The sequence below is a fragment of the Lutra lutra genome, chromosome 2 (assembly GCF_902655055.1).
Source record: "Lutra lutra chromosome 2, mLutLut1.2, whole genome shotgun sequence".
Classification (NCBI taxonomy): Eukaryota; Metazoa; Chordata; class Mammalia; order Carnivora; family Mustelidae; genus Lutra; species Lutra lutra.
In genome coordinates, this window is record NC_062279.1 from 45,375,987 (window position 1) to 45,398,774 (window position 22,788).

Here is a 22,788-nt window from a genome sequence, read left to right on the forward strand (position 1 = left end):
TGTCCTTCCCTCTCCCTGAGCCAGACTATTCAGCTCCGGTTTCTCCTTCCAAGCCCCAAGGAGACCAGATGGGAACCCTTAAGGAATCAGCTCCCCTCTGTAACCTTAGTTTCCTGGTCTCGAAAATGGAGCGAGGGCCTCAGAGGGGAGAAACATGAGCATCTGTGTATGTGTGTGCATGCAGGCGTGTGTGTGTGTGTGTGTGTGTGTGCCTCACGTGTCCCCCAGCAGCTCTGGGGGGTGGCGGGGGAATGGGGAATGGGGAAGTTAATTAGCACCAGGATGAAAGGTGCTGCAGGATAATTACAGGTAATATCAGGATGGCCAGGAGGGTGGGGCAAGAGGCCCCTATATCTCAGGGGCTATGGGTGGGGGGGTCAGATTCTAGCCCTGCTCCTGAGAAGGGCACCAGACACCTGGAGAGGCGGGGGCTGGGGTGGAGGGAAGGAGCAATCTGAGTGAAGGGTCTTTGTCTTTACAGAGAAATGCTTGTTAGTTGCTAAGGAACTGGGCTCTCTTCCCTGATCCAAGCCTCCCAATGTTTTGCTGAGCTTGGGAGGGGGATGCCGGGCTGGGGCCTGAGGGTCCCTTGGCCTACAGCCCTTCCCCCCCCGCCCCCCCTACCACCCTGGGGCTGCTGAGACTCTGATGGGTCTCCCCAGAAGGACTCTCATCTGAGGGGGGTAGTGTAGCTCTTTCCCACTCCTGGAAGCCACACTGCTTGCTCCAGCCCAGGTGGGGAGCAGAGCAGGTGAGGCGGAGGCAGGGAAGGAGAGGAAAACACGCATTCCCTGAACAGCCTGTATGCCAAGCCTGGGGCCTGGGTGCCTTGGCTGCTCTCTCATCTAACTGGTGCAACAGATCTTCAAGGAAGGCACTTATTTCCATGCTTTTCTCATTATATTGGTTTTGTTTGTCTTTTTTTTTTTTTTTTTTTCCAGTTGAAACATAGGTCCAGAACAGTTGAGGAAGTTGCCTTGAGGTCACAGGGCTATCAATGGTAGAAAGTCTATGTGAATTTGGGTCTGCTCAGTAAGAAAAGTTGTGCTTTTTAAGCTGTACCATTTAAGGCATCTACCAGGCTTGCTTTCTAGCCCATGGCTGCTTAGCTGTGACCTGGACCCACCACCACCACCACCACCACCACCACGGTCACTGTCACGGGCATCAGGCAGTTTTCCCATATGGCTTTCTCTCCCTCCTTTTCCACCTCTCTCCCTTCCCCGAGAGCAGTTGTCACACAGGGGAGCTTCTGGGGGAGAGGGGTGATTCTATGGGCTGAGGGTGGTAAAGTGTTGGGGTAGCTGCCTGGGGCAGGTGGAGCCAGCGGGGCTGGGCTGGGCTGCTGCCGTGAGGGTCCAGGAGCTGGCCCTCCCCCACAGAGCATACTTGGTCTAGAATAGCTGAAGCTGGGGGAAGGGCAGATGGTGGGTGAGCCTCACCTTAAATTCTTCTGGGACTTCCAGCCTTCCTTCTCGGCCCACCTGGCTTCTGAACAGATAGAAGTTCTGGCCTTTTTTTGTGGAGCGCGGAGAGTAAAACGAGAGCGCCGTGTCTCCCTGAGTACTGAGAGCGGCAGGCTCGAGCTACCAGCAGATGCCACCATGAATGGTTACCACGAAACAAGGAGGAGGTTCCTTAACTACTGGGGAAATGTCCATTTCCTCATCTATAGAATGAGACAGGCAGCACCGATGTTACAGGCTCACTGTGATGGTGGATGGACTGAATGTTCGTGGGGGCTGGGAAGCGGGGCAGGGGTGTGGTCTGTGAGGTAACACCAGTTAGGCGTCTGCCACAGGGCCTGGCCTACAGAAAAGGCTCAGCAAACACTATCTGATCGTGATGATATGATAATGTCCGTTCTCCTATCCCTGCAACGGGCTCCCTACATCTTTCTTAGCTGCTTCGTTAGAGATCTCGAAGCAATCTATGTGCTCGTTTGGTTTCTTCCTGGAGGAGGCCCTGAAAGGAAAAGGGGCAACAGACCTAGGGTCTTGTGCAGGCAGAGAGCAGAGTCAAGGGCGGGTTTCCCAAGGTGTCCCTGGCCCTCATGTTTCCCTTTCCTGGCACTGGACCTCCTTCTCTGTGGCTTTGAGGAACCGTCTGGCAGGGCTGGTTTCAGCCTTGAGCCTGGGGCCAGCTTTATTCTTTTTTCACATCTTGGGGATGGGAGGGTGGGGGTCTCTCCTGCAGCTGAACTCAAAGCCCAAAACACCGAGAGAAAAGAAAAGGGGATGGGGTGGGGGGAGGAAGGAAAGCAAGCCGATAATTTCCTCGAAGGATAAACATCCGATTTTTTTCCTCACCCAAAATAAACATGCTAGCCACAAGGAATTAAAAGCAGAAGAGGGGAGGATGTGTCTCGATTTGGGGCTGCTCTAGTAAGCTGACCTGCTATTTATCCCAGCCTTGGGCACCAACTGGAGCTGCCAATTACACTCCAGGCCTGGTGGGACGGGGGCTGCAGGGAGAAAGGCCCAGGGATGTGAGGTTCACACACACCCAGAATGTCCCTTCTGAGACTGTCTTCCCTGACCCTGCAAACGGACACTTCCTTTTGCTGCTTTTATCACCCTGCTGACACGCTTGCCTGGTGGGGTAGGAGACAGTGGGGAGCTCCCAAGGCCTAGGCGGGCATCGAGGGCCTTCCACAGAGCGAGACCTTAAGGTCCACCACCCAGGTATTAGCTAAGTCTGTTAGTGTTGGGGGGCGCGGGGGAGCACGGTCCAATTCCCTTCACAGACTCAGTCACCCATCTCACTGTGTTCTTCAGATCTCCACCACTGAGACCTTCCAACCAGTGAAGATAGGCTCAGCTGGGCTGAGGGCTGGCTCAGGGCGCCTGTGCCTTCCAGCTAGTAGGGGGGCATGGCTCTGAGAAGGTAATAACCTTGTGCCCAGCTGCAGCCTGTTCTTTCATCTGGGGATCTCAAGACACTCTGCACACATGAGTCACCAACACTACTGTATTCTGGCCAAGGAGAGGGGGGTTATTAACTCTGGGAGGGAAACTGAGGTGGGGGTGCTGAGGAGGGGGTGCGGGTGCTACTGGAGTTGGGGGTGACGGTGTCAGGGGACCAGAGTTTCATGCGTGAAGGAGACCGAGCCAAAGAGGTACCTCCAAGGGGGCCTTGGGTGGGAAAGCCAAGCGTCCAAGAGAACGTCCAGGGGAGTTCGGCGCCAAAAATCCTTGCTTCACAGACACCGAGGAGTTTCTTCATAGTTTCTAAAAGTGTAAATCAGATCGTACCCCTTCTTCCCCTTTATCTATTATTCAATGGTTTCCCATTGCTTTCAGGGTATGATCCAAAATTTCAGCATGGCTGCAAGGTCTGGAGGGTTATGGTCTCTGCCCATCTGTCCAGGAGGCCACGCTATTGGCCTGGAAGCTGCCAGGCCCAGGGGCTGGGAGGTGGTGTTCTCTCTTTTTGGCTTTGGCTCCAACCCCCATCCCAGCTCACGGTTAACCTCTACCATGCTTTTCAGCCCTGAAGTTAGACAGCACTTCCTCAGAGAGACCTCGCTTGGGCCTCTACTGTGCCCCTCCACCACAGAGCGGGACCCCCACACCCTCACAGCACACACCATGCTTGTTGTCATTGGCCTGTGGTCACCTGATGAACCTTTCCCTCCCATTCTAGACTGTAAGCTCTGTGAAGCGAGCCCTAGGTTTTGTCTGGCCCTGTTCACACATGTATCCCCAGCACCTAACGGAAGGTCAGGCACGTACTGGGGGCCCACAATATTTGTTGAATGAATGCTGCTGAATGTCACAGTTGGAAGGGACCATGGCAATAACCCAACCAGCCCAACTCTCCTTCCTACCTTGATTTCCCAACTGAGGGAGTGGACTGTAGACAGGACAAGGCCACAGTGCCTCAGTGACAGTTGAGGCCTAGGAACCCCCTACCTCCTGCCTATCCATCTCTCTCAGCACTGCTCCCCCACCACCCCCATACACACACTCGCATTTATGGGAAAGCTCCAGGTCCCAGTGCTGGGCAATGATGGATTTCTTCTTCCTAGTTTTGGAAAGATGACTGGTTGGGAAAGAACACATCCAACCAGTAAGCCCTGGATGATTTTTTTTTAATTTGGAAGAGAAGGGGTTCCGTACCCAGCAGGGGTTCCATACCCAGCAGGGGTGCTGTACCCAGACCGTTGCTGGTGGGCACCGTGGACACACACACCTGCGGCGTGAAGACTGATGTCTGGCAGGCAGTTATCTCTACGTGGGTTTGTCCTTTAGCTCACTGCTTCCGGCTCCGGGGGCCTGGTAATTGGGCGAGTCCTGGTAATTTTGGGTCATGAATTGGGTGCTTGCTTCAGGTTCGCTCAGGTGGAAGCGGTTCAGGAATTTGTCCATTTTCCAAGAGCCTAGAAGGACAGACAGACCAGAGGAAGGTAGTGAGGGAGAACCATGGACTGAATGCTGGCGGGACTCGACAAGGAAGCCAGCTTTGGGGAAGTGGAGACAGCAAGTGAGGACCTTGATCCTTGGGCTGAGGGTGTCAGGGTGCCTGGAGGCGCCTTCTGGGTCCCCGCTGGATGCTAGCAGAGTGTCTGGGAAGAGGCTGCTCTGCAGGGAACAACAGGCATCAAGCTGGACTGGGTCAAGGCCTTCCTTTGGTCTCCTTCCCCAGAACCCCTTATTGGGTCTAACTCTGCCGCCTCACTCCCATGCAGAAACGAAGTGCCCTGTCGGGTGGGCTCCCCTCTTCCTCCACCCACCCCTCTTTTCCCGCAGGCTCTCCTGACCCCACGACTGAAGTCTTACTGTTTCTTTCCTTCACACCTGGTCACCCTGGCTGCTGGGGCTGAGGCCGAGGCTGGCCCAAGTGACCTTGGCCTTCCTGCAGGCTCCTCCCTAGGAGGGAGGCGGCTGAGGAGGGCAGCGGCTGAGGAGCGGAGCCTACCACTGGGCTTCTCCCTACTCCTGAGCACCTGGGTGCTGTGGGAGCAGAGTATGCGGGAGAAGTCCCCGTTGTGCCAGGTGCTCCTCAAGGGGAGAGAGCACAGGGGTGTTGGGGGAGGTGCCTCTTCTGGGGCAAGTGTGGACAGGCCCAGCAGCAGGGCAAGGTGGGTGCAGCCCCGGGCACTGGGGAGAAGCCGAGGGAAGTGGTCACAAGCATATTCCCACGCTCTGGTTTCCCAAACCCTGGGCCTCAGGCACCCTCTGCGCGTGATGGCCGGCTACAATCCAGGATGCCCGGCTTAGCTTGAGTTTGAGATAAAACAACAAATAATTTGTAAGTCTGTCGCCCGTATTGCATGAAGCATACTTAAAAATTTCTCTCTTGTTTATCTGAAATTCAGATTTAACGGGGCATCCTGTATTATTTTTTTCTTTTTGGCTACGTCTACCAACATCCCCCCCAGGGAGGGGGGCAGGTAGTGCTCAGGGCCTCTGTCTGCACCCGTGAGCCTTTTCAACAAGGAAGACAGCAGGTCCCTTGAAGGGCTGTTACTCCACTTTTCATCCTTCCCCCTCCCAGGGGCTGTTAGCTCTTCAAAGATGATTTCAAGGGAAACAAAAATGTTTTAATCCAAAGAAACAAGACAATAATAATGCTAATGCAGGTAATAATAATAGTAATAACACATCTATATAGTGCTTCCTATGTGCCAGCAACTCCATGCATATTCATACACTTAATCCTCACCAGGGCAGACTATTTTTATCCCCAGTGCACAGATGGGAGGATGGGGCACAAGATGGGGTTCCGGTGAGGAAAGGGCCCCTTCAGGTTCCCGCAGGTCCGGTCTGGTCGCTGGCTGCACGCTCTAATTAGGGAGAGAGGCGCTGGGCCCTGGGAGAGCCTCTCCTGGGGGGAGAATGCTGCTGGGGGACAGGTGGGTGACTGCATGCAGTGGGGTCTTCCGCTGGGAGGGGAGGCAGGGAGGCACTGGCCTGGTGTGGTCTTCACGCCCAGAAAGCCTGGCCGGATGATGAAGAGCTGTGGTATGATCCTGGGAAAGTGTGTTCACGTGTGTATGCTTGTACATGTGTGCGGGTACAAGCCAGGAAAAGGGCTCATGGGTGAACCGGTGTGTGACAGGCATGGGGACGAGGGGGCCTTCCCCACCGAGTAGGGCAGGAAGAAACCTTGGTGGCCAGGAGGGAATTGAAACTCTCATCACGAGATCAGGGCAAGTTGGTGGAAAGAAATCCCCTGTACCCTGAGGGAGAGCTTGCCTCCCTCCTGCAGACTTTGCCCTCCCCTAGCTCAGAGGCTTCTCCCAGTGGAACTTGGAGTGCCCTTGGAGCCTCCCAGCTCCCCCCCCCCACAACAACACTGTGGTTCCCGGGCAGCTCGTTAAGCCAGCCCTGTGTCCCTCAGGAGAGTGGGTACCGTGCTGCTGGCTGCTAGCCTCCCGCTGCCTCCTCCCCTGGCTTGGCCGTGACTCTTCACACCCCCTGTTTCCTGCCACAAAGGGCAAGAGGAACTGACCCTGTGCAAGTTCTAGAAGGAAGAGGGGTGAGTCAGACCCTCAGGGGTGTGTGTGTGGGGAGAGATGGGGAGCTGGGAGGCTGTGGCTTCGTGGTCACCCTGGGGAGGAAAGTCCCATACTGCATGGCACTGCTCTGTCCCGGCCTGGAACTGCAGAGAGACAGCCGACACGTGGGAAGAGGCTGCTGTCTGTGCTCCAGCCACTCCCACTGGCCCCGTGGGCCCAACCAGGACAGGCTCTTCCTTGGCCCAGGCCAAGGGTAGCGAGAGCCGGAGGGAGAAAGGAGGAGGGCGTCTGCGGCCTGTTTCCTGAGCCACCCAGTGGCTGAAACAGGGAGGCTGGCTCTCCTCTGGGTGGGGCCACCGGATAGGATCGGCAGCTTATTCTCTGCACAACCCTAGGGGGCGCCGTTCCCATCCCGCAAACCCTTACGCTGTGGCTGCACCAAGAGGCCAGTCTCTCACCTACTGGCTGGTGCCGATGGGGAAGATGTTGGTGACAAAGGATTTTAGATGGGAGAGATGTTCCAGAAACGGGCCAAGGGGAGAGCTGGGTAAGCTAACCTAAAGTCATCAGGGGGTTCTGAGCTCTTACTGTGGGTGCCTGATTTCTCCTAGACAGTGACTTCAACAACTGGAAGAGGGGCTCCGAGATTTCAGCTACTCATCCTCCCAGCTTGAGTCCTAGGGGCTGCCATGGCTAGAATGTTCAGAACACCCTGGGGCAGGTCTTGCCAGTCACTCTCTGCCCCCCAGCTCCCCCAGTCTGTGGGGTTGGCTTAGCATCGTTTGGATGTGGTTCATAGCATGGGACTGGACAGCCCTGTTGGGTCTATCAGGGTTCAACAGGCACCCCAGGACTGAGAAATAATCCCCCTCGGAGGACTCGTGAGGATGGGGTGGACAGCTCCTGGGCTAGAATGGGCAAGCTCTGGGCTGAGGGCAATCTGACAGCCCAGCTGACAGCCGCTTCCTCGTGTCTGCGGGGCTGGGGCGGGGGTGGGGTTTTCATGCCCTGCGGCCTTACTCCTGCCCTCAGTGGGTTTATAATATAAGATAATGAACACTGGGCTAGTAACAGTTCCCATCTGACTTGCCATTTAGTCCTCAGTGGGCGGTCAAGTGTTTCCCTCTCAGCCCAGGAATTGGGGGCCGAGAGGGAGGCCTCCATTCAGGTGGGCTGGAGGACAAGGGGGCGGGGTCCTCATCCCTGTCTCCCTGCCCGCCCCCCACCCCCAGGGGCACCGTGGCTTCTTGTCAGGGGACGGTGGCCCTGAAGAAAAAAACAAAAATTGAACGCCAGCCTCATAACCGCCCCATCGAGCGCCCGGCTCAGGTCTGTAATTTGTCTGACTCTTTGCAGGGCCGTCTGCAGTGATAGAAGCACTCGTGCCTTTCCACTGAGATTAATGATGTCCTGGTGGTGGTAGGCGGGAGGCCTGGGCCTCTTATTTTTTGTGCCATTAAATGACATCCAGAGACTTCCACTCAAGAGCTGAAAAGCCCTCGTTCCATCACATCCAATTACTCCTGGAGAATATTTGCTGAGTGGCTGATCCTGCCTGCTTGAGAGGCTTGGGGCAGAGGGGACCACTCTGACTTTGGAAGTGAGAGGGTGGGGATGCTGGGGGTGGGGGGTGGTTTGGAGGTGGGCAGGGATTACCTGGCTACTCTGGAGCCCTCCCCAGGACTGGAGAGTGGAAGAACAATTCCTAATTACCCAGTGAATGGATGGCCCAGGATGCCTCCATTCTCTCCTGGGGCCCGGATGCGGGGGAGGGCACAAGAGAGGAGGATTGGAGCTGTGGACGTGAGCTTCCCGGCATCAGTTCCAGTATCTCCTGGTGGTGGCAGGCTGGCATTCTGGGTGAAATCTGGGGGATGATCTGGTCACTACTGCTTTGGACAGTTGATGCTTGGCTTGACTGGGAGCTTCCAGGTGGTTCTTAGCCAGGGTGCCTGTCTGCGAGTTGCCCAGGATGGCCCCATCTGGTCTGCTGCCAGGCCCCCAGTCCTTCCCGCTCTGCCAGGTGGGTGGGGCCCTTCGGAGGCAGAAGAGGGCTGCCTCACACAAGCCCACACAGTGACTCAGGGGCTGGGCCCAGGGGCCGTTCTGGGGCCCGGCCAGGTGAACCGCCTTGGGAGGTCATGGCAGGGGGTAGGGGCTGTTTTGCAGTGGGCTGTGTTTGTGTGTGTCTGTGTGTGTGTTTGGGGCTGGTCTACAGGCGGGGGCCCCCTTCCTTCCATCTTTGCCTCCACTGTGTATTTTTCCCTCACTGCCACCAGGCCCAGCAGGATTTTCTCCCAGCCTCTGTCCCTCCACATCAGTGTCCCCTCCTTTTGATACTGCTGGGAGTTCTGCTGCCTTTCTGACCTTGGCCTGTGCTTTCAAACCTTTCCCCTCAACCCCCATTGTCTCAATCACCCATGATGTCCCCCAGGCCTCTAGAGGCCAAAAGCAAGACTTTAAACGCCATTGTGTGCAGAGTCTTAGCTTGTCTCTCCTCTCTGACCCTGTGGCGGGAGGGCAAGGGGGATGGCTTACCCAGGAGCTGTTCAATTCAGATGTCTGTGGTGCTGGGGGAGTGGGTTATGGCCGCCTGGTCCAGAACCCAAGGACCCTTCTCAGCCCCTCCCATCCCATTTTGCAAGGATCGGTCGGTCTCTCTGCACACCTCAGGCTGCCCCAGCAAGGGCGCGGTGGAGGCTGGTGTGGCCCGTTAGCTCCCCTGGCGCTGTGGCACCATCCTGGGCTCACCACCTCTGAGAGGCTTCTGGAACAAGCTGCAGCACGTCCTCTTGTGGGGCAGAGAGGGGATTTCCCCAGCTCACTCTCGAGAGGAGTTTGGGGCCGTGAGGCCGGCTCGTGACACCCTTGGGCCAGGTGGCTGAGGTGTGGTGTGACGCAGACCACAGCTCCCTGGAGTTCTAGGCTCTACTCAGGGCTGGGCTATAGTCTTCTCCAGGGAGGCCTCAGGGGTCTGTCTCAGGTGGCTGCTGCTGTGAGCCAAGGACACCCAGGGCTTCAGGATGGACTTGCTCCTTCTCTGTCCCCACACCAGGGCCCAAGAAGTCAGATGGTCTGGGTGAGGGGAGAGGGAATGTAGGTAAGTGGGCACCAGGAGCACAGAGCCTTGTTCCAGAAGTCAGAAGAAAGGTAATTTGCTCTTAACTGCGGAACCTGGGTCGGCCAAGACATCACTGTTCCAGGCTTCAGTCTCCTTACTCCCCCAGTGGGAGCAATGGCCATGGTCCTGCCCACTCCACAGGGTCCAGCAGCTGGGTGAGGCCAGGGAGGGGCAGGGCAGGCTGGCAGAGAGGCTGGGCACAAGTGGTCCTGCCCACCTGCTCAACATTGGGACAGGGAGGATGTGGATGCCAAAATTGTCATTTGTGGGCACGGTGCTCACAGAGGTGGCTGTCTTTTCAGGTGTTAAAGGAAGTTGATGATGAGCTGAATATGGGGGCGTGAGAATGTGCAGCTGTGTGTGTGTGTGTGGCTTGTGAATGTGCGTATGTGGGTGTGTCTAATACACAAACATCCTCATTGACTGAAAGCTCACAGTGGGCTGAGCACAGGGATGGGGGTAAAGAGGAAATCCACAGCAGAGGTCAGCTTCTCCCTCAAGGAATGGAGTCTCACGGTGGAAGTGGGACCCGTGCAAGTGAAAAATGACTGAGTAATACAAAGAGATGAAAGTGGGTGACTAAAGAGGCACAGCAAAGTGTCACTGAGCCCGTCAAGAGGGACAGGGGCGGGGTCAAGTGTGGGAAAGCCCCCCGCCCCGGGGGGCTGTCAGCAGGACCGGTGCTCTGCAGGTGGCCAGAGCCCTCCGTTTGGGGAAGGGGAGAAAGGGTCTGCCTAGGTCAGCAGGCAGAGGCACACCAGTTGCGCGGGGAGTGTGGGGGAGGTGGTGCCATGAACGAGGTCGGTGGGAGTTCGTGTGTCCAGAAGGGCCCACAGGATGAGGCAGGAGCCAGCCCTGTGTGTGTGGGCCCTTTTCAGACAAGTCCCCTAGGCTCATCTGGTTGGTTCCTCTACAGTGTAGAAGTCTAGATGCCAAATCCAAGAAGACTCAGGGACAAGCCATCATCAATTACAGAGAAGCCCAGAGGCCAGATTCTGGACCTTGGGCATAGAAGGTCGGGGTGTGGAGGGAGGGTATTAAAGCTGGGGGCCTGGAGGGGCATGTCCAATGTGTGGCAGGCTCTCATTTGGGAAGGTGAGGTGTAGCCTTGGGGACAAATGTCAGTGAAACTGGGCCAGCGCTGATCAGAGGACACCCGTTCCGGCACTTTCAGCCTCAGTATAAAGGCAAGAGGAGTGGGGAAGGGAGGATTTCATAAACGAGAAGCAAGGGGGCTCCAAAGCCCCTTCTAGGGCCCTCCCTGTGGTCCTGGCAGCCTGGTGTCTGACGGAACGCCTCCACCCAGATGTGCGTGGAGCCGGCTGGGCTGGTCAAGTCTGATCACTTGCTGCTTGCACTCGTCTCACAGGACTCGAAGTTGGGGGCGGCTCGGTAAGCTGGGAGCAAACCGGTTAAGGGTCATTCCGTGGTAGATCAACTAGTCCGACCCCTTATCTTGATGATGTAGAAATCAAGGCCCAGAGATGTGAGGTGGCTGGTCTAAGGTCACACAATGGATAGGTCAAAATCTCCCATCTGCCGACCCTCCCATGTTGTCTTGAGGTCAGAGAATAAAGGGAGGCCCTGGAGAGGCTTTCAGTCCCTGGCACGGAGCAATGTTCCCCAGCCCCCAAGGTCATAAAAGTTCTACTAGAATAATGTCACCCTTGCTTCTCATCCTAAATTGTCATTCACACCTAAGTCCTAGGGAGGCAAGGACCCAACAGGAAGGGCTCCCGTCGACTATCCTTCACGGATGCCTCTACCTGGCTCTCGCAAGGTGACTTCCCCTCCAGTTTCTGGAGTCTGTTCCTGCCTGTGCATTCAGGAAACACAGGGGGCTGGTTAGACCACGCTTACTCTAGGGACACCCCTGCTTCTCCAAGGATACCTTCCCATGGAATGAAAACTAGACAGCCGTAAGGCCTCGGGCCCGTATTCCTTGGCTCCAGGTCCTGGCCTCCCGAGGGCTGGGCCAGCCTAGGGCTCCATGGGTCCCCAAGCACGGTGTGGGCGCTTCAGAGAGCGCCAGGGGTTCTAACGATGGGCAAGGGCAGCTCCTGCTTTTGCCATGACCCTCCGGCTTCATTCGGGCACACATCTCCAGGCCCCCCGCTGCCTGCTGGGCTCTGGCTCCTTTCGGTCCTGCCCACCGCTCCAGCTTAGTCATCGCTCAAAAGTGGCTTTTGTGTTGCCTCTCCCACGGGCAGCGGCTAACGGTGCTTCACGGCACCGGCCAAGGTTGTGCCTCTGCTGGGCTTTCATGAACCTTCCGTGACCTCCCCCCCCTCTCCTTTCATGGCCTCACTGCTCCTCACAAGGGGTGCTCCTTCTCACTTTTTAAACAAAATAATCTTTGCATCTGTGGTTTCTCCAACCCAGAGGTTCCTCTCTCTTTCACTCAAGAATTCGAATGTCCTCCTCCACCCAGGCCCAGCCCAGGCGATGCCTCTTCCACGTAGCCTCAGGCCATACAGACCTGTAGATCATCTAGATCCAACCCCTCATTTTCTAGATGGGGAAACCAAGGCTCAGAGAGGGAAGCTGATTTGCCCAAACATCAAATCACTAGCTGGAGACTGGAACAGATTTCTTTACCCTGCAGTAAAATCCCTGCTAAAGAGGGTGTGTCTTCTTGGAGGGAAGGGAATCCTAGAACCTTATAGACAATCCCTAAATCCTACTGGTCGTCAGTTGTCCTTACAGCCCTAAACACACAATTAAGTGCTTAATTATAAGCTGCTTTGCATTGTTATTTAAGTGTTTTCAAAGTAGACTGTAAGCCCCCTGAGGGCAGGTAACATTCCCTGTGCTGTGGGATTGTGCTCTCTTCTAAACCCCTAGCTAAGAGTGCCAGGCACCAGAAGATGTCATAGAGTGGGACCGGTCCCCTGGCCTGGCTGGAGAGCTCATCTGTGAGGCTAATTCTCCCACCTCTGTTTCTAGTAGCAAGCAAAATGGCATGGAAGTCAAGGGTCCCTGCCCAGATGCAAGTCTGGTTCCTAAGTTTTCACATAGATGAGGGGTTTGTGTGTGTGTGTTGGGGGGGTGCATTACAAACTGTGGCTTGGGCAGATTCAAAGGGACTAATAATGGGTGTCAGGCTGGATAGGTTTCGAGCTTCCTCACCAGCTGCCAGCATCACTGGTGGGGGCACAAGCCACTGTGTTTTCTGGAGGACAGGCGAGGATCGAATGCAAGGACTGCAACCAAGGCAGGGGCAAGCATCTTTGCCCCAGGCACCTCCCTTCTTCCTTCGCCCCCTTTATGCTCTTCCTGGCTTCATCCACTGCTCTTTCCTTTCCCGGCCACCCCACCCCTCACAAGGTACTCGATCCCGAGGGAGGCTCTTTCAGGGGACAGTCTGAGCATGATCCCTGCCCCTCCCCACCCCGGGTGTGGGCTCTGTGACTATGATTCTAACGTAGGACTCAGAGGCACAGCCTGACTTTGTGGGGGAACGTGGTGGGCTGAGGTGCTAGTTCCCAGCCCCCAGAAAGAGCGGTGCCTGGGCTGGTGGAAGAGGGTTCGTGAAGTCTGAGGTGAGAAGGATCTAGGGAACTGGAGATATTCGTCTTGGCCTGGGCAAGATACACTTTTCTCTTCCTTCTCTCCTCGCATCCACATTTGAAAATGTGTCTTGGGAAAGTGGTTTAAACAGATTTACAGATTAGCAAGGTGCTGAGGGCACCTGGGGAGGGTTCACCAGTGGAAAGGTTGCACCAGCTCGACTTTCAGGGCAACCCAGAGCCTTCTGTGATTGGTGGCTCCCACTCGGCACACCTGAAGGCCTCCTTTGCTCAGCCAGTGCCTTTGCCGGCTTGGGCTCCTTGTTCCTCTCCTCTGGGGCCTTAGGCAATGGGCTTGTAACTATACCTTCCCCGGCTTCCCAGTGGGTGGAAGTTGGTCAGGGTCACTGGGTGAGAGCAAATGGCTGATGACACCCACCCACCCACTCATCCTCCAGCCGGCCTGGGGGATGTGCTCTCTGCACCCTCCAGATGGCATGTGTACATTCCACGTTCTCTTCCCTTCCCCCAAATGGGGGAGATGCTAGAGTACACAGGGATTACTTAATTTCCCATTTTTCTGGAGAGAAAGCCAAGGCTCAGAGAGGGGGCATGGCTCACACAGGAGCATGTGAGTCGCCTGAGGCACTGCGGCGGCCTGATGTCCCTGGGTCTCTTCCCGCTCCCCAGCTCTGGTGGGAGTGGGAGCAAGGCCACTGTCAGTTAGCCATTAGGAAGCTCCAGGGAGTGGATCCTCTCCAGGATGCCAGAAGGGCTGCTCAGAGAAGCTAGTGGAAGGGGCATGGCCGGGGAAGTTTTGGCCCCACCACTTGGTGCAGGGCAGACAGAGCAGTTAACGACCAATGAAGGCAGACTGGCAGGGTGGCATTCCAGGGCCCTCTTGCCCAGATTGGACTCAATTATAGGGTACAATTACCTGCAGGGGTGCTGTGGGGTAGCTGCCTGCACATGCCATTCGAGGCTGAGTTGGGGAAATGCTTCTCTCCCTGGCTCCAGGTACTCCCTTTGGGACCTGGCCTCCCAGACTCATCCACCCAGTGGAAGCTGCCATCTTGGTCTGTGGGACTCACTTCTTGGGGGAGACTATATCTGATGCCAACATCTCCCTTAGGACACTCATTCCAGTCCACTGCCAAGGAAGGCCACCCCCCCTGACTCCAGGCCCCAAGGCTCATGGGTGGGGGAATGGGTCAAGGTCCCCGCTTCGCCATGAACGCACAAGCATCCACTTCCACCCGAGAAGTCACACTGGCTTTGGCAGATGGGAAAGCCTTACCTCGAGTTTTGTTTTCTTTGGAATGGAGAGAGATGTTCTGTCTCTCCTGAAGATAGACGAAGAACTGGTAGCGGTGAAATCCACTTTGTGCTGGTGGGGACGGAGGCTGGTAGGCTGCAGGGGGCAGAGAAGGACAGCACATGGGCCCCCAACCCACAGTACCCACAACCTCCTGGCTGCCCTGGGCCAGAGGAAAAGAGAATTCCTTGTGCCTTTCATGGTCCTTCACCCTCCCCGCGACGCCGGGGGGTCCCAGCTGGGGGCTTACCCAGGGCAAACCATTAGGGTTTTTCTTTGGCAGGGTCTCAGCTTCAAAGCTGCCTTTAGGAAGCGCCTTAGTTTGCGCAGACCGGGGAAGAGGAGGTGTGGGCTGCTTGGGGGTCTTGGGGGCCAGTGGGACTCCCCGGGCCTCTCTCGGGCAGCGGGCATTGGTGCTATCCCTTTGGTGCTTTGGTCTATCCTGATGGATTTCCTGCCTCAAGGGAAACTCATCTTCCTCTGTGAGAGTGTTTGGCAGTGGATTTTTATTTATTTTTTCAGCATTTCCTTATGAACTCAATTCCCAAAGAAGCCAATTTCTTGGCTGGATCCGGAGGATCTGGAAGTGGTTACGGGGGTGGGTGGGACTCGGTTCAAAGGTTTGATCATGGAAGTGTAGGATCTGGGTGCTCGGGGCACTGGGAGCCCACTCAGGCTCTTCCGGAGAAGAAGGCCTGTCTCCCTCCCTCTTGCCCTCAATGCAGGAGCCAGATCTTTTCCTGGGGTAGGGGGGAGCCGGGGTGGGGACATCTCTCCCTCTTTCGCCAAGTCTATGCAGGGGTTTTGTGGGCCAGACTTTTGCGGTTGGTTCCAGTTGGGCCTGCTTCCAAACTGTGGGCCTCTGCCTCCTTCGCTCTCCTCCTCTCCCCTTCTGAAGAGCCTGGAATCTTCCTGGGGGTGGGTGGGGTTGGAGTGTTTTCGGTGAGGGTGCTGGTGGGAGGGAACGCTGGTACTCTAGGGGGCCCTCCCTCTCCGGGTCATCAGACAAGGGCCGCTTGCTCTTCACTCTTCTCTTCAGAGCTGCTGGAAGGGTTCCTCAGGGTGCACTTCCAGCCACCGGGGCCCCCCCATGCTCACAGCCCGGGGGGGAAATTCCTGACTGTTCATCTCTCCCGCCTTTGTGATTGCAGACCTGATATCCGTGTGTGTGTGTGTGTGTGTGTGTGTGTGTGTGTGTGTGCGCGCGCTCAGAGTGAGCACTGCACAGCGTGTGCCGGGAGTCGTGTGAGTTTGTATGACTTGGCGTCTACACTGCCAAAGAGAATGGTGCCTGTGATCGTGTGCGCAGAAGGCTGCGGTTGGAACCCTCCGGCTCTGTGCAGCTTGGGAATTTATCCCTAGGGGTGAGGAAGACCCAGCCCCCTTCACTAGGGCTTTCCTAAAGAATCTGCCCTCCGAAAGTAGAGATGAGGGGTGCTGAGGAGGAGGGGAAGGCGTACACACATGCATCCTACTTCTTGGGGCTGGGCCCTGGCTCCGCGCTTTCCCTGGTGACATCGCCTTAATCCTCACCACAACCTGGTCAGATGCAATGTTATCCCCATTTTCTGGATGAGGAAATGAGGTTCTGAGAGGTGAAGTCAGGCCAACAGGATGGGTGAAGCTGGGATCTGAGTCCAGGCCTGTCCGATGTCTGACCCCACCTTGGGTCATGGAACTACGGGGCTCATTTGTCTTTTTGCTCAGCCCTCCTCGCAGGCCCGGGTCTGCACCTCAGCCTTCCCTTCAAGTTGAGTGGCAGACCTGCTCTTGCCGGCGGGGTCAAGGGGGAGGGGAGGAAGGGAGCTGGGGGGAGTGGAGAAGGGGTGGGAAGGGGAGGGCATCAGAGAAAAGGGAGGTCTATGGGGTCCCATGCAAGTACATCATGGCACTGGGTACAAGGGAACACAGGGAGGCAGGCCCAGGGAAGGGAAGGACTCCAGTCCCTCCAGGAGAGCAGACCCCTGCATTTAATGCTGGCCTCACCCCTTAATCCTTGTGAGCTGAGGGACAGTGGGGTCATGCCTGCCTTTCATTCTCTTTCAAATGAAGACAGCAGCCTTTAGAGGCCATTAAATGAACTCAAGGAGCGAGGAAGAGTCAATTCCTGGGTCGGTGGGCACTTTCACACCACCAAGTCTCAACATTAAGTTGCATTGTTATGGTTCTTGTGGTCATGTCGTTGCCCCAGCTGGGGCAAGGGGTGGGGGAGGGTCGTACTCACGTGACAACTCCTGGCCCTGGACCTTCCCTTTCTTTATATCAACGCCCTGCAATCAGAGACAGGTGTGGGTTACTCCTGGGGCAGCAGAAGGCCACACGGCCACACCTCAGTCCAAGCGGGTTTTGTGGACTTCTTTCTCTCCCTGAGGGAGTAAGATAGAAGAGTAGGCACGGGTATGACTGCTCCTAGGACACATTCCAGAACGGGCTCTGGGGCTTAGAATGGTGCCTTAGGGGGTCCAGGGAGAGAGGACAGACACAGGCATTGCTGAGGGTGGCCTGGGGGTGAAAGATGGACCCCCCGTCCCCTGGAGAGTGCGAACTCCACTCCTCCTCTGCTCACTGGAAGGGCGGCTCCACTCCCATCATCTGCGTCCCCAGACTGGGCACGGGACACAGTCTCTGCCTATGGGGTCTGGTGAGCTCAAACACAGGGGCTGACAATGCTCACAGCCTTGCTAGGCTCTCTTTGGGGCCTTCAGCACATTAGGCCAGTGGCTGCCTGAGGAACCAGAAGGGCAGGGATGGCAGAAGGAGGCTGGACTGCTGATTCTGAGGCAGTTTCTTCCCCAGCCTTGATTGGACTCAGCCCACAACCCCTGGGCAGATTGTTTGGCCTCAGTTTCCCTCTTCTTCCTTCCCCTTCCTCCTCCCCTCTGCTCTGCGTCTGTGGGATAATGAGGCGATCCCGGGGGCGGGTGCTAATTATTGTTTGTGCAGGACCGGGAGATGCTCAGATGAAAGGGACTGGAGCCGGGCCCCTGGGTCTGTGCCACAGCTCGGGGGCCCCTAGGTGTGGGGTTTTATGGCCTTAATGATGGTGATTAGCATGGCTCTTCATTGCTTCTGCCAACACCTAACTGTGCCCTGGCCATTTTTCCACCGAGCCCTCCTGGTCCAGCCTTGGCTCCTTCCCCTGGCAGAGGTCCTCGGGATAAGGCTTTGGGAGGGGGAGCTGTGAGATTCCCTCTCATTTCTCTGCAGAGGCTCTCAGAGTCAGCTGGGTGACCCAACTCCTAGTGCGGTTTACCTTCTACAGAATTAAAGCCCCACCTACCCCTCTTCTTGAAGTACCCTCCCCCCATCTTTTCCACTTTGGGCTGTAGCCTGCCAACTGTTCTTATTTTGGGCCTCCTTGGCCGGAACATCCCCTCCCCAAGGCTCATCCCTGTCTATGTTACCTCTGGTTGGGAGAGAGTGTTGGGGGTTGGGGGAGACTGAGACTGCAGAATGGGCCCCTCCACCTTGGGCACCCTTCCCACTTGGTTGTCCTCAGCCTGAGCATTCGAGATCTCTGTCCCCTGGCACCCCGCCAGCCCCCCTCATGCCGTCTTCTCTGCTCAGGAACATCCAAGCATGCCAGCTCTGCCTTGGCCTGCTTTCAGCAGGGTTCCCCCCGCCGACCCCAGTATCAGGCCCTGTCTTACCCGTGGCATGGGGCCCCCGCTGTGACCTGCAGGTTGAGAAGCCAGGGGTCACCAGGGTAGGGGAAAGGGGCCGAGGAACAGAGGCCCCTTTCCTTGATACCTGGCTCTCTCAGGAGACAATGTGAGGCCCCAAGCCCTAGCAGCCCCTCTCCCAAAATAGCTGTCTGGCTCTCTGGTGGCTCTAGCAAGACTGAGAGAGATGGGGGCTAAGCCCCAGGGCGGCCCAGCCCAGCCTGCTGCGAGCTCCCAGCCTCCCCCTCACTTGTCTCCAAGTCAGCCCAGCCAGCGGTTTGTTTAAACAAAACAATAGCAACCTAAGCTGGCTCTTTCTTTTCAATTCCCCACAGGCTTGGGTCCCACCCAGAGTGATAAACAGGCCTCTCTCCTCTGAGTGAGTGCAGGGAGGGCTGGGAGGGCGGGCTGGGGATGGTTGCTGGACCCATAAGGTCAGTGAGTTTGTGCAGAACGGGGTGGAAAGTCTGATCGTAGCCTTGATCAGGGTGGAAAGGCTCTCATTCCCCTCCCTTTCACTCCGGGGAGTCTTTTCTCATCTACTGGGGCCAGCTTGGCAAAGACAGACGTGGATTCAGTGAGTAAAGCCAGCGGCCCTTCCTGCTCGCCTTCCCTGGTGGAGCTGCCCTTGAGCTCGGCTGAGGCAGCTGCTGGGGGAGCCGGGAGCAGAGGGCATTGACGGCTTGAGTTCTTAGGGTCTCTCTGGAGCTTGTCCTATGGACAGGTGCTGGTCCTTGGAAGGATGAGCAGGGAAGGAAGTCTCCAAGGAAGGACCAGGCTGCAGAGGGGCCTTCCCGGAAGAATCTGTGGTCATTGTGGCTGGTATTTATTCAAGCTGGGTTGAAGATTGGCTAAACTCCCTTTGGCCACAAACCTTCCCTCATTGGTCTGTTCTGGGGGGGGGGGTGCTAAAATTTCTACCACACGATCAATATGTGATAGGGTCTTAGGAAACCAAACTCAAAGGGTAAGAAAATTGACTCTCCAAGGGGCTCAAACTGCTTGTCCAGAGCCACAGAGTAGTGAGTGGGAGAATCCCAGAATATTCCAGGAGGAAGAAGCCTAGATCCTTTGACCTTTGAGACCCACTAGCTCAGGATCTCATGTCTTTTGACCCATAGTGCCATCTTTTGCTTTTTTTCTACGACAATCCCATCACTTCTCCAAGCAGCACGGCTTTAGGAAGACTGTTATTAAAATACATAGATATTACCTAGAGGCCTGGGGCCACAGTGGAAATGGCTACATGGTTCCCTGCCCCCAGCCCCCCACCCCCATATGAAATCCTGAGCTCTCCCGAAGAGTCTTCACGGATCGGAGTACCTCATTTAGCCTGAGATGACCTTAGGAACCCGGAAATTTCTGGGGATGGATGAGATTCTGGAACATTCTAGTGGAGTGGGGGGGAATCTCTGATTCTGAGCACTTCCTAGGAAGACAGGACTGAGGAAGGGGTCTTGAGGGTGGGCAATGAACCCAGCATTTGAGGGACAGAACAGTCTGAGCAGACAAGAGTTTTGGAAAGAGGTCATGCAGCGGGAGAGGGGCTGCTGAGAGCTCCCCCAACCTTGGCTTCCTCCCTGGCCTTCCCCCCTCCTCCAGGTACACTTTTCCTCTTTAAGACGGGCCCAGCCCAGACAAAACCTCCTTTCCCTTACTATACGCTAAGACAGATTGACATTTTCAAAAGGAGCTTGTCTAAATGCTAAGGTTAAAAAAAGGAAATAATTATAGAAATTATAAACAGTGTAGAAATTGTCGGGTTTCTGATCCTCAGGAACACGGAAAAGACCAGGGTGGCTTTTTGAGGATAGCGGGACAGGAACCCCTAAGGTATGAGGGCAGTGTGCTTGGGAGGATGTCCAGGATCCTTCTAAGTGTCCAAGACTAGATGACCTTGGGGAAGCAACTCTTTTCCTAATCAGCATCCTCTGTTAAGGGGAAGAAAGGAAGGGGTGAAAGGTTGTTCAGTAGGACCCTTAAACACTCAGGATATTAAAAAAAATGTCTCTTCTTTTTCTTAGAAGTTGGTCCCCGGTGTGTGTGCGCACACGTGTGTGTGTGTGTGTGCATGGCAGAGATGCGCACGACTGGCATAGAAAGAGTCACACGTTATTCTAATTGCAGAGAAGAAGCTTAGCTCTATGGACAGTTCAGAGGAATTTCTGGGTTTACAGACGTGAGATTTCCTTTCCACCCCTCCGACCTCAGAGCTCACGGCTTCTCTGTCAACTTAGTTTGGACCTGGCACGTCAGAGGTCCAACTTAGTTTGGACCTTAGGAGGAGTTGAAACTCGACCGAGAGTCATGGCCACTCCGTCTTGGCCCAGGGTAGATACAGACTGCCCCACCAGATTTGCTCCGATCAAGTAGAGGGCACAGTGCTGGAAGCTGGGGTCTGCTCCCCACTACTGTTATTGGACATTGGCAATGAGCTTTCAGTTCTTCTTCTCCAGGGCTCTAACCGATGCATCCATCTCAGGGCAGCCCTTGCTGGGGAAGGGCAGAGCTCAGTCTCCCAATTCAGTGGAAGGAAACCCAGAGGAGCTTAGTCTCTCAAGGGCAGGGATAGCATCCTGCCCATCTCTGTAGCCCTTAAGATGCTTGGCACAGAGCCATGGATGTTGTCAGTGCCCAGGCTCACTCCCCAGCCCTTGCCACCTTGGTGCTCTCCAGCTCTCCTTCCAATCTGTTTCACCTGGTCCCAGGGCCTCCTCTGGCCTCCAGGGCCTGCTTCACTACCTGCACAATAGGGCAGACTTGCTAGGGTGTTAATGTCCCCTGGCAACAGCTCCTAACCAAGGGCTGATGGGAAATGGTGCATAAAAACTGCAGCTCCTCCCCTCTTGGGGAAGTGATGGGGCTGCTGGGCACCAAGAGTAGAACTTGTTTGCCCATGAGCCTCAACTGAGCGCCCTCCTTTTTCCCTTCTCACCCGGTCCCTTATTGGGGCTTCCTCACGTCCCTTTGAAAATTCATTACTTGTACGAGACTCCTTGTCTTGAGCTCTGCTTTGGGGCAACCCAAGCTAAAACACTATGGGTCTAACACACATCTGTGGAAGGAGTGGAGAGAGGAATGAAGGCTTTGTTCAATGTGTCACAGGTAGCTGGCCTTGAGGCCAAGACTAGAAGAAGCCCCTCCTCCTGGCTTTCTGTCCCATTCTCTTCTGATGGGACACACCACCACTGTCCGGACCCCGATCCTTCCGCCCTCCCAGGCCGGGTCCCAGAGGTCCCTGATACATTAAGCTTTTGGAGTAGCACAAACAGACAAGCCAGTTAGATGAAAGACACTTCTATCCTTTGTTTCTTGTGCATGGTATCAGCTTCTCGAGAATCACGGGTCCCGGGGCTCCCCTTCCCCAGCCTGGAGAAGCCTTAGGCCAAGCCTACCTGAGACAGGGGGGGCCAGATTTAGGTTGTGAGATCTGGTGGATGGGAAAGGGCCTGGCTCAGCGCTGGGCCCAACAGAGATGGCCAGCCTGGTGTCCTCATTCCCCTTCAATTACCTACAGGTAACTGTCCGCCCACCTGGGCGTTTGTGAAGGCCCCAGGTGCTCGGGCTCGCTGACCCCTGGAGTAGAGGGTCAGCAGCACATTTCCTAGAGTCTGCGGGAGATGATTTAATCTCTTCACCCACTTCTTCCCATCTTAGACAGGAGGATTCAATCACTTCCCCTGCCTGACTGCCAGCCTCGGCCCGAGTAGGGAAGATTCACTTCTTGATCTCCGGGGTAGCGGGGGCAAGCGGAGTGGAGGAACTGTCAGAAGAGTCCTGGACTTGAAAGATGTTGTGGGGATAAGGGACAGTGAAGGGAGACATGAATGAAACAGCACTGGGTGGGGGGAGGTGGGAGGGAAAAGTAGGGAACACAGAAGCAGAATTCCAGGCCCTCTGATATTGGTACCAAATGAGAAGGCTCCTTGCTGTTTTGCACAGGGGCCTGCTAGCTGCCAAGTGGCAAGGGATCCAGGAAAAGGCACAAGATTGCAGAAGTGCTCCCGAGCAATCTGTGTATTCTGCAATTAAGAAGGGGTAAGTAAGTAGAACGCACTGACAGCTCCCAGGCTCTGAGGTCTCCAGGGGCTATGGCTGCCAGGCCGCCAAACACCGGCTTGGAGAGGGCCCAGCCCTGGAGACCGGTGCCTGCTTCAAGGGAGAGGCTGTGATCAATTAATCCTGTGGCCTGCTTTTTTTGCCCTGAGGCCAGGGAAAGGAGGGCTGGCCACGGCCACTGAGGTCGGTGAGTCCGCGGTGAGAAGGAGTCACGCACCTGAGCTCTCCTGGGAGCTGAGGGCTCTGGACTCCAGGGTGTAGGACAGCCAATTATTCTGTGCACCGGCTTCCCTCAAGAAGGGTTAACATCAAAGACCCAAGCGGCTTCTTCCTGGCACCTTCATGGGCAGTGGGCCTGGGGGTGAATAGTGTTTAGAAAGTGCCAGTGGGCAGCCTGAAGATTTGGTGTCTTGGCAGGGGCTGGTAACAGACCCCTGGGTTTTGACTCCTAGTTTGGCTTCAGATCTGGGGTCAGTTACCTCCTGGGTCTCCAGATACCAAAAATAGGGAGAGGTGGGATATAGCCGAGGGGGAATTATCTGCTTTTTGTAACTAAGCAGTTACCCAGAGGAGAAAGAACAGCTTCACCCAGGGCTTCCCCGTTCTTCCGGACACTGGGTGAAGAGGCAAGATTTCCCAAGGCCAAGGTCAAGGCTGTC

General features: G+C 55.9%; 1 protein-coding gene across 2 annotated transcripts in view; it reads right to left on the minus strand.

The window, feature by feature from the left end:
- Positions 1-4,046: 4,046 nt before the first annotated feature.
- PEBP4 (phosphatidylethanolamine binding protein 4) overlaps positions 4,047-22,788 on the minus strand; it is a 209,758-nt gene continuing 191,016 nt past the window's right edge. For both annotated transcript variants that reach the window (XM_047717354.1, XM_047717353.1), the window contains exons 5-7: positions 16,633-16,678; positions 14,391-14,504; positions 4,047-4,381 (exon numbers count right to left, since the gene is read on the minus strand). In XM_047717354.1, the coding sequence (XP_047573310.1) occupies positions 4,233-4,381; positions 14,391-14,504; positions 16,633-16,678 (309 nt within the window). In that variant the 3' untranslated portion in view covers positions 4,047-4,232. The remainder of the gene's footprint in view (positions 4,382-14,390; positions 14,505-16,632; positions 16,679-22,788) is intronic.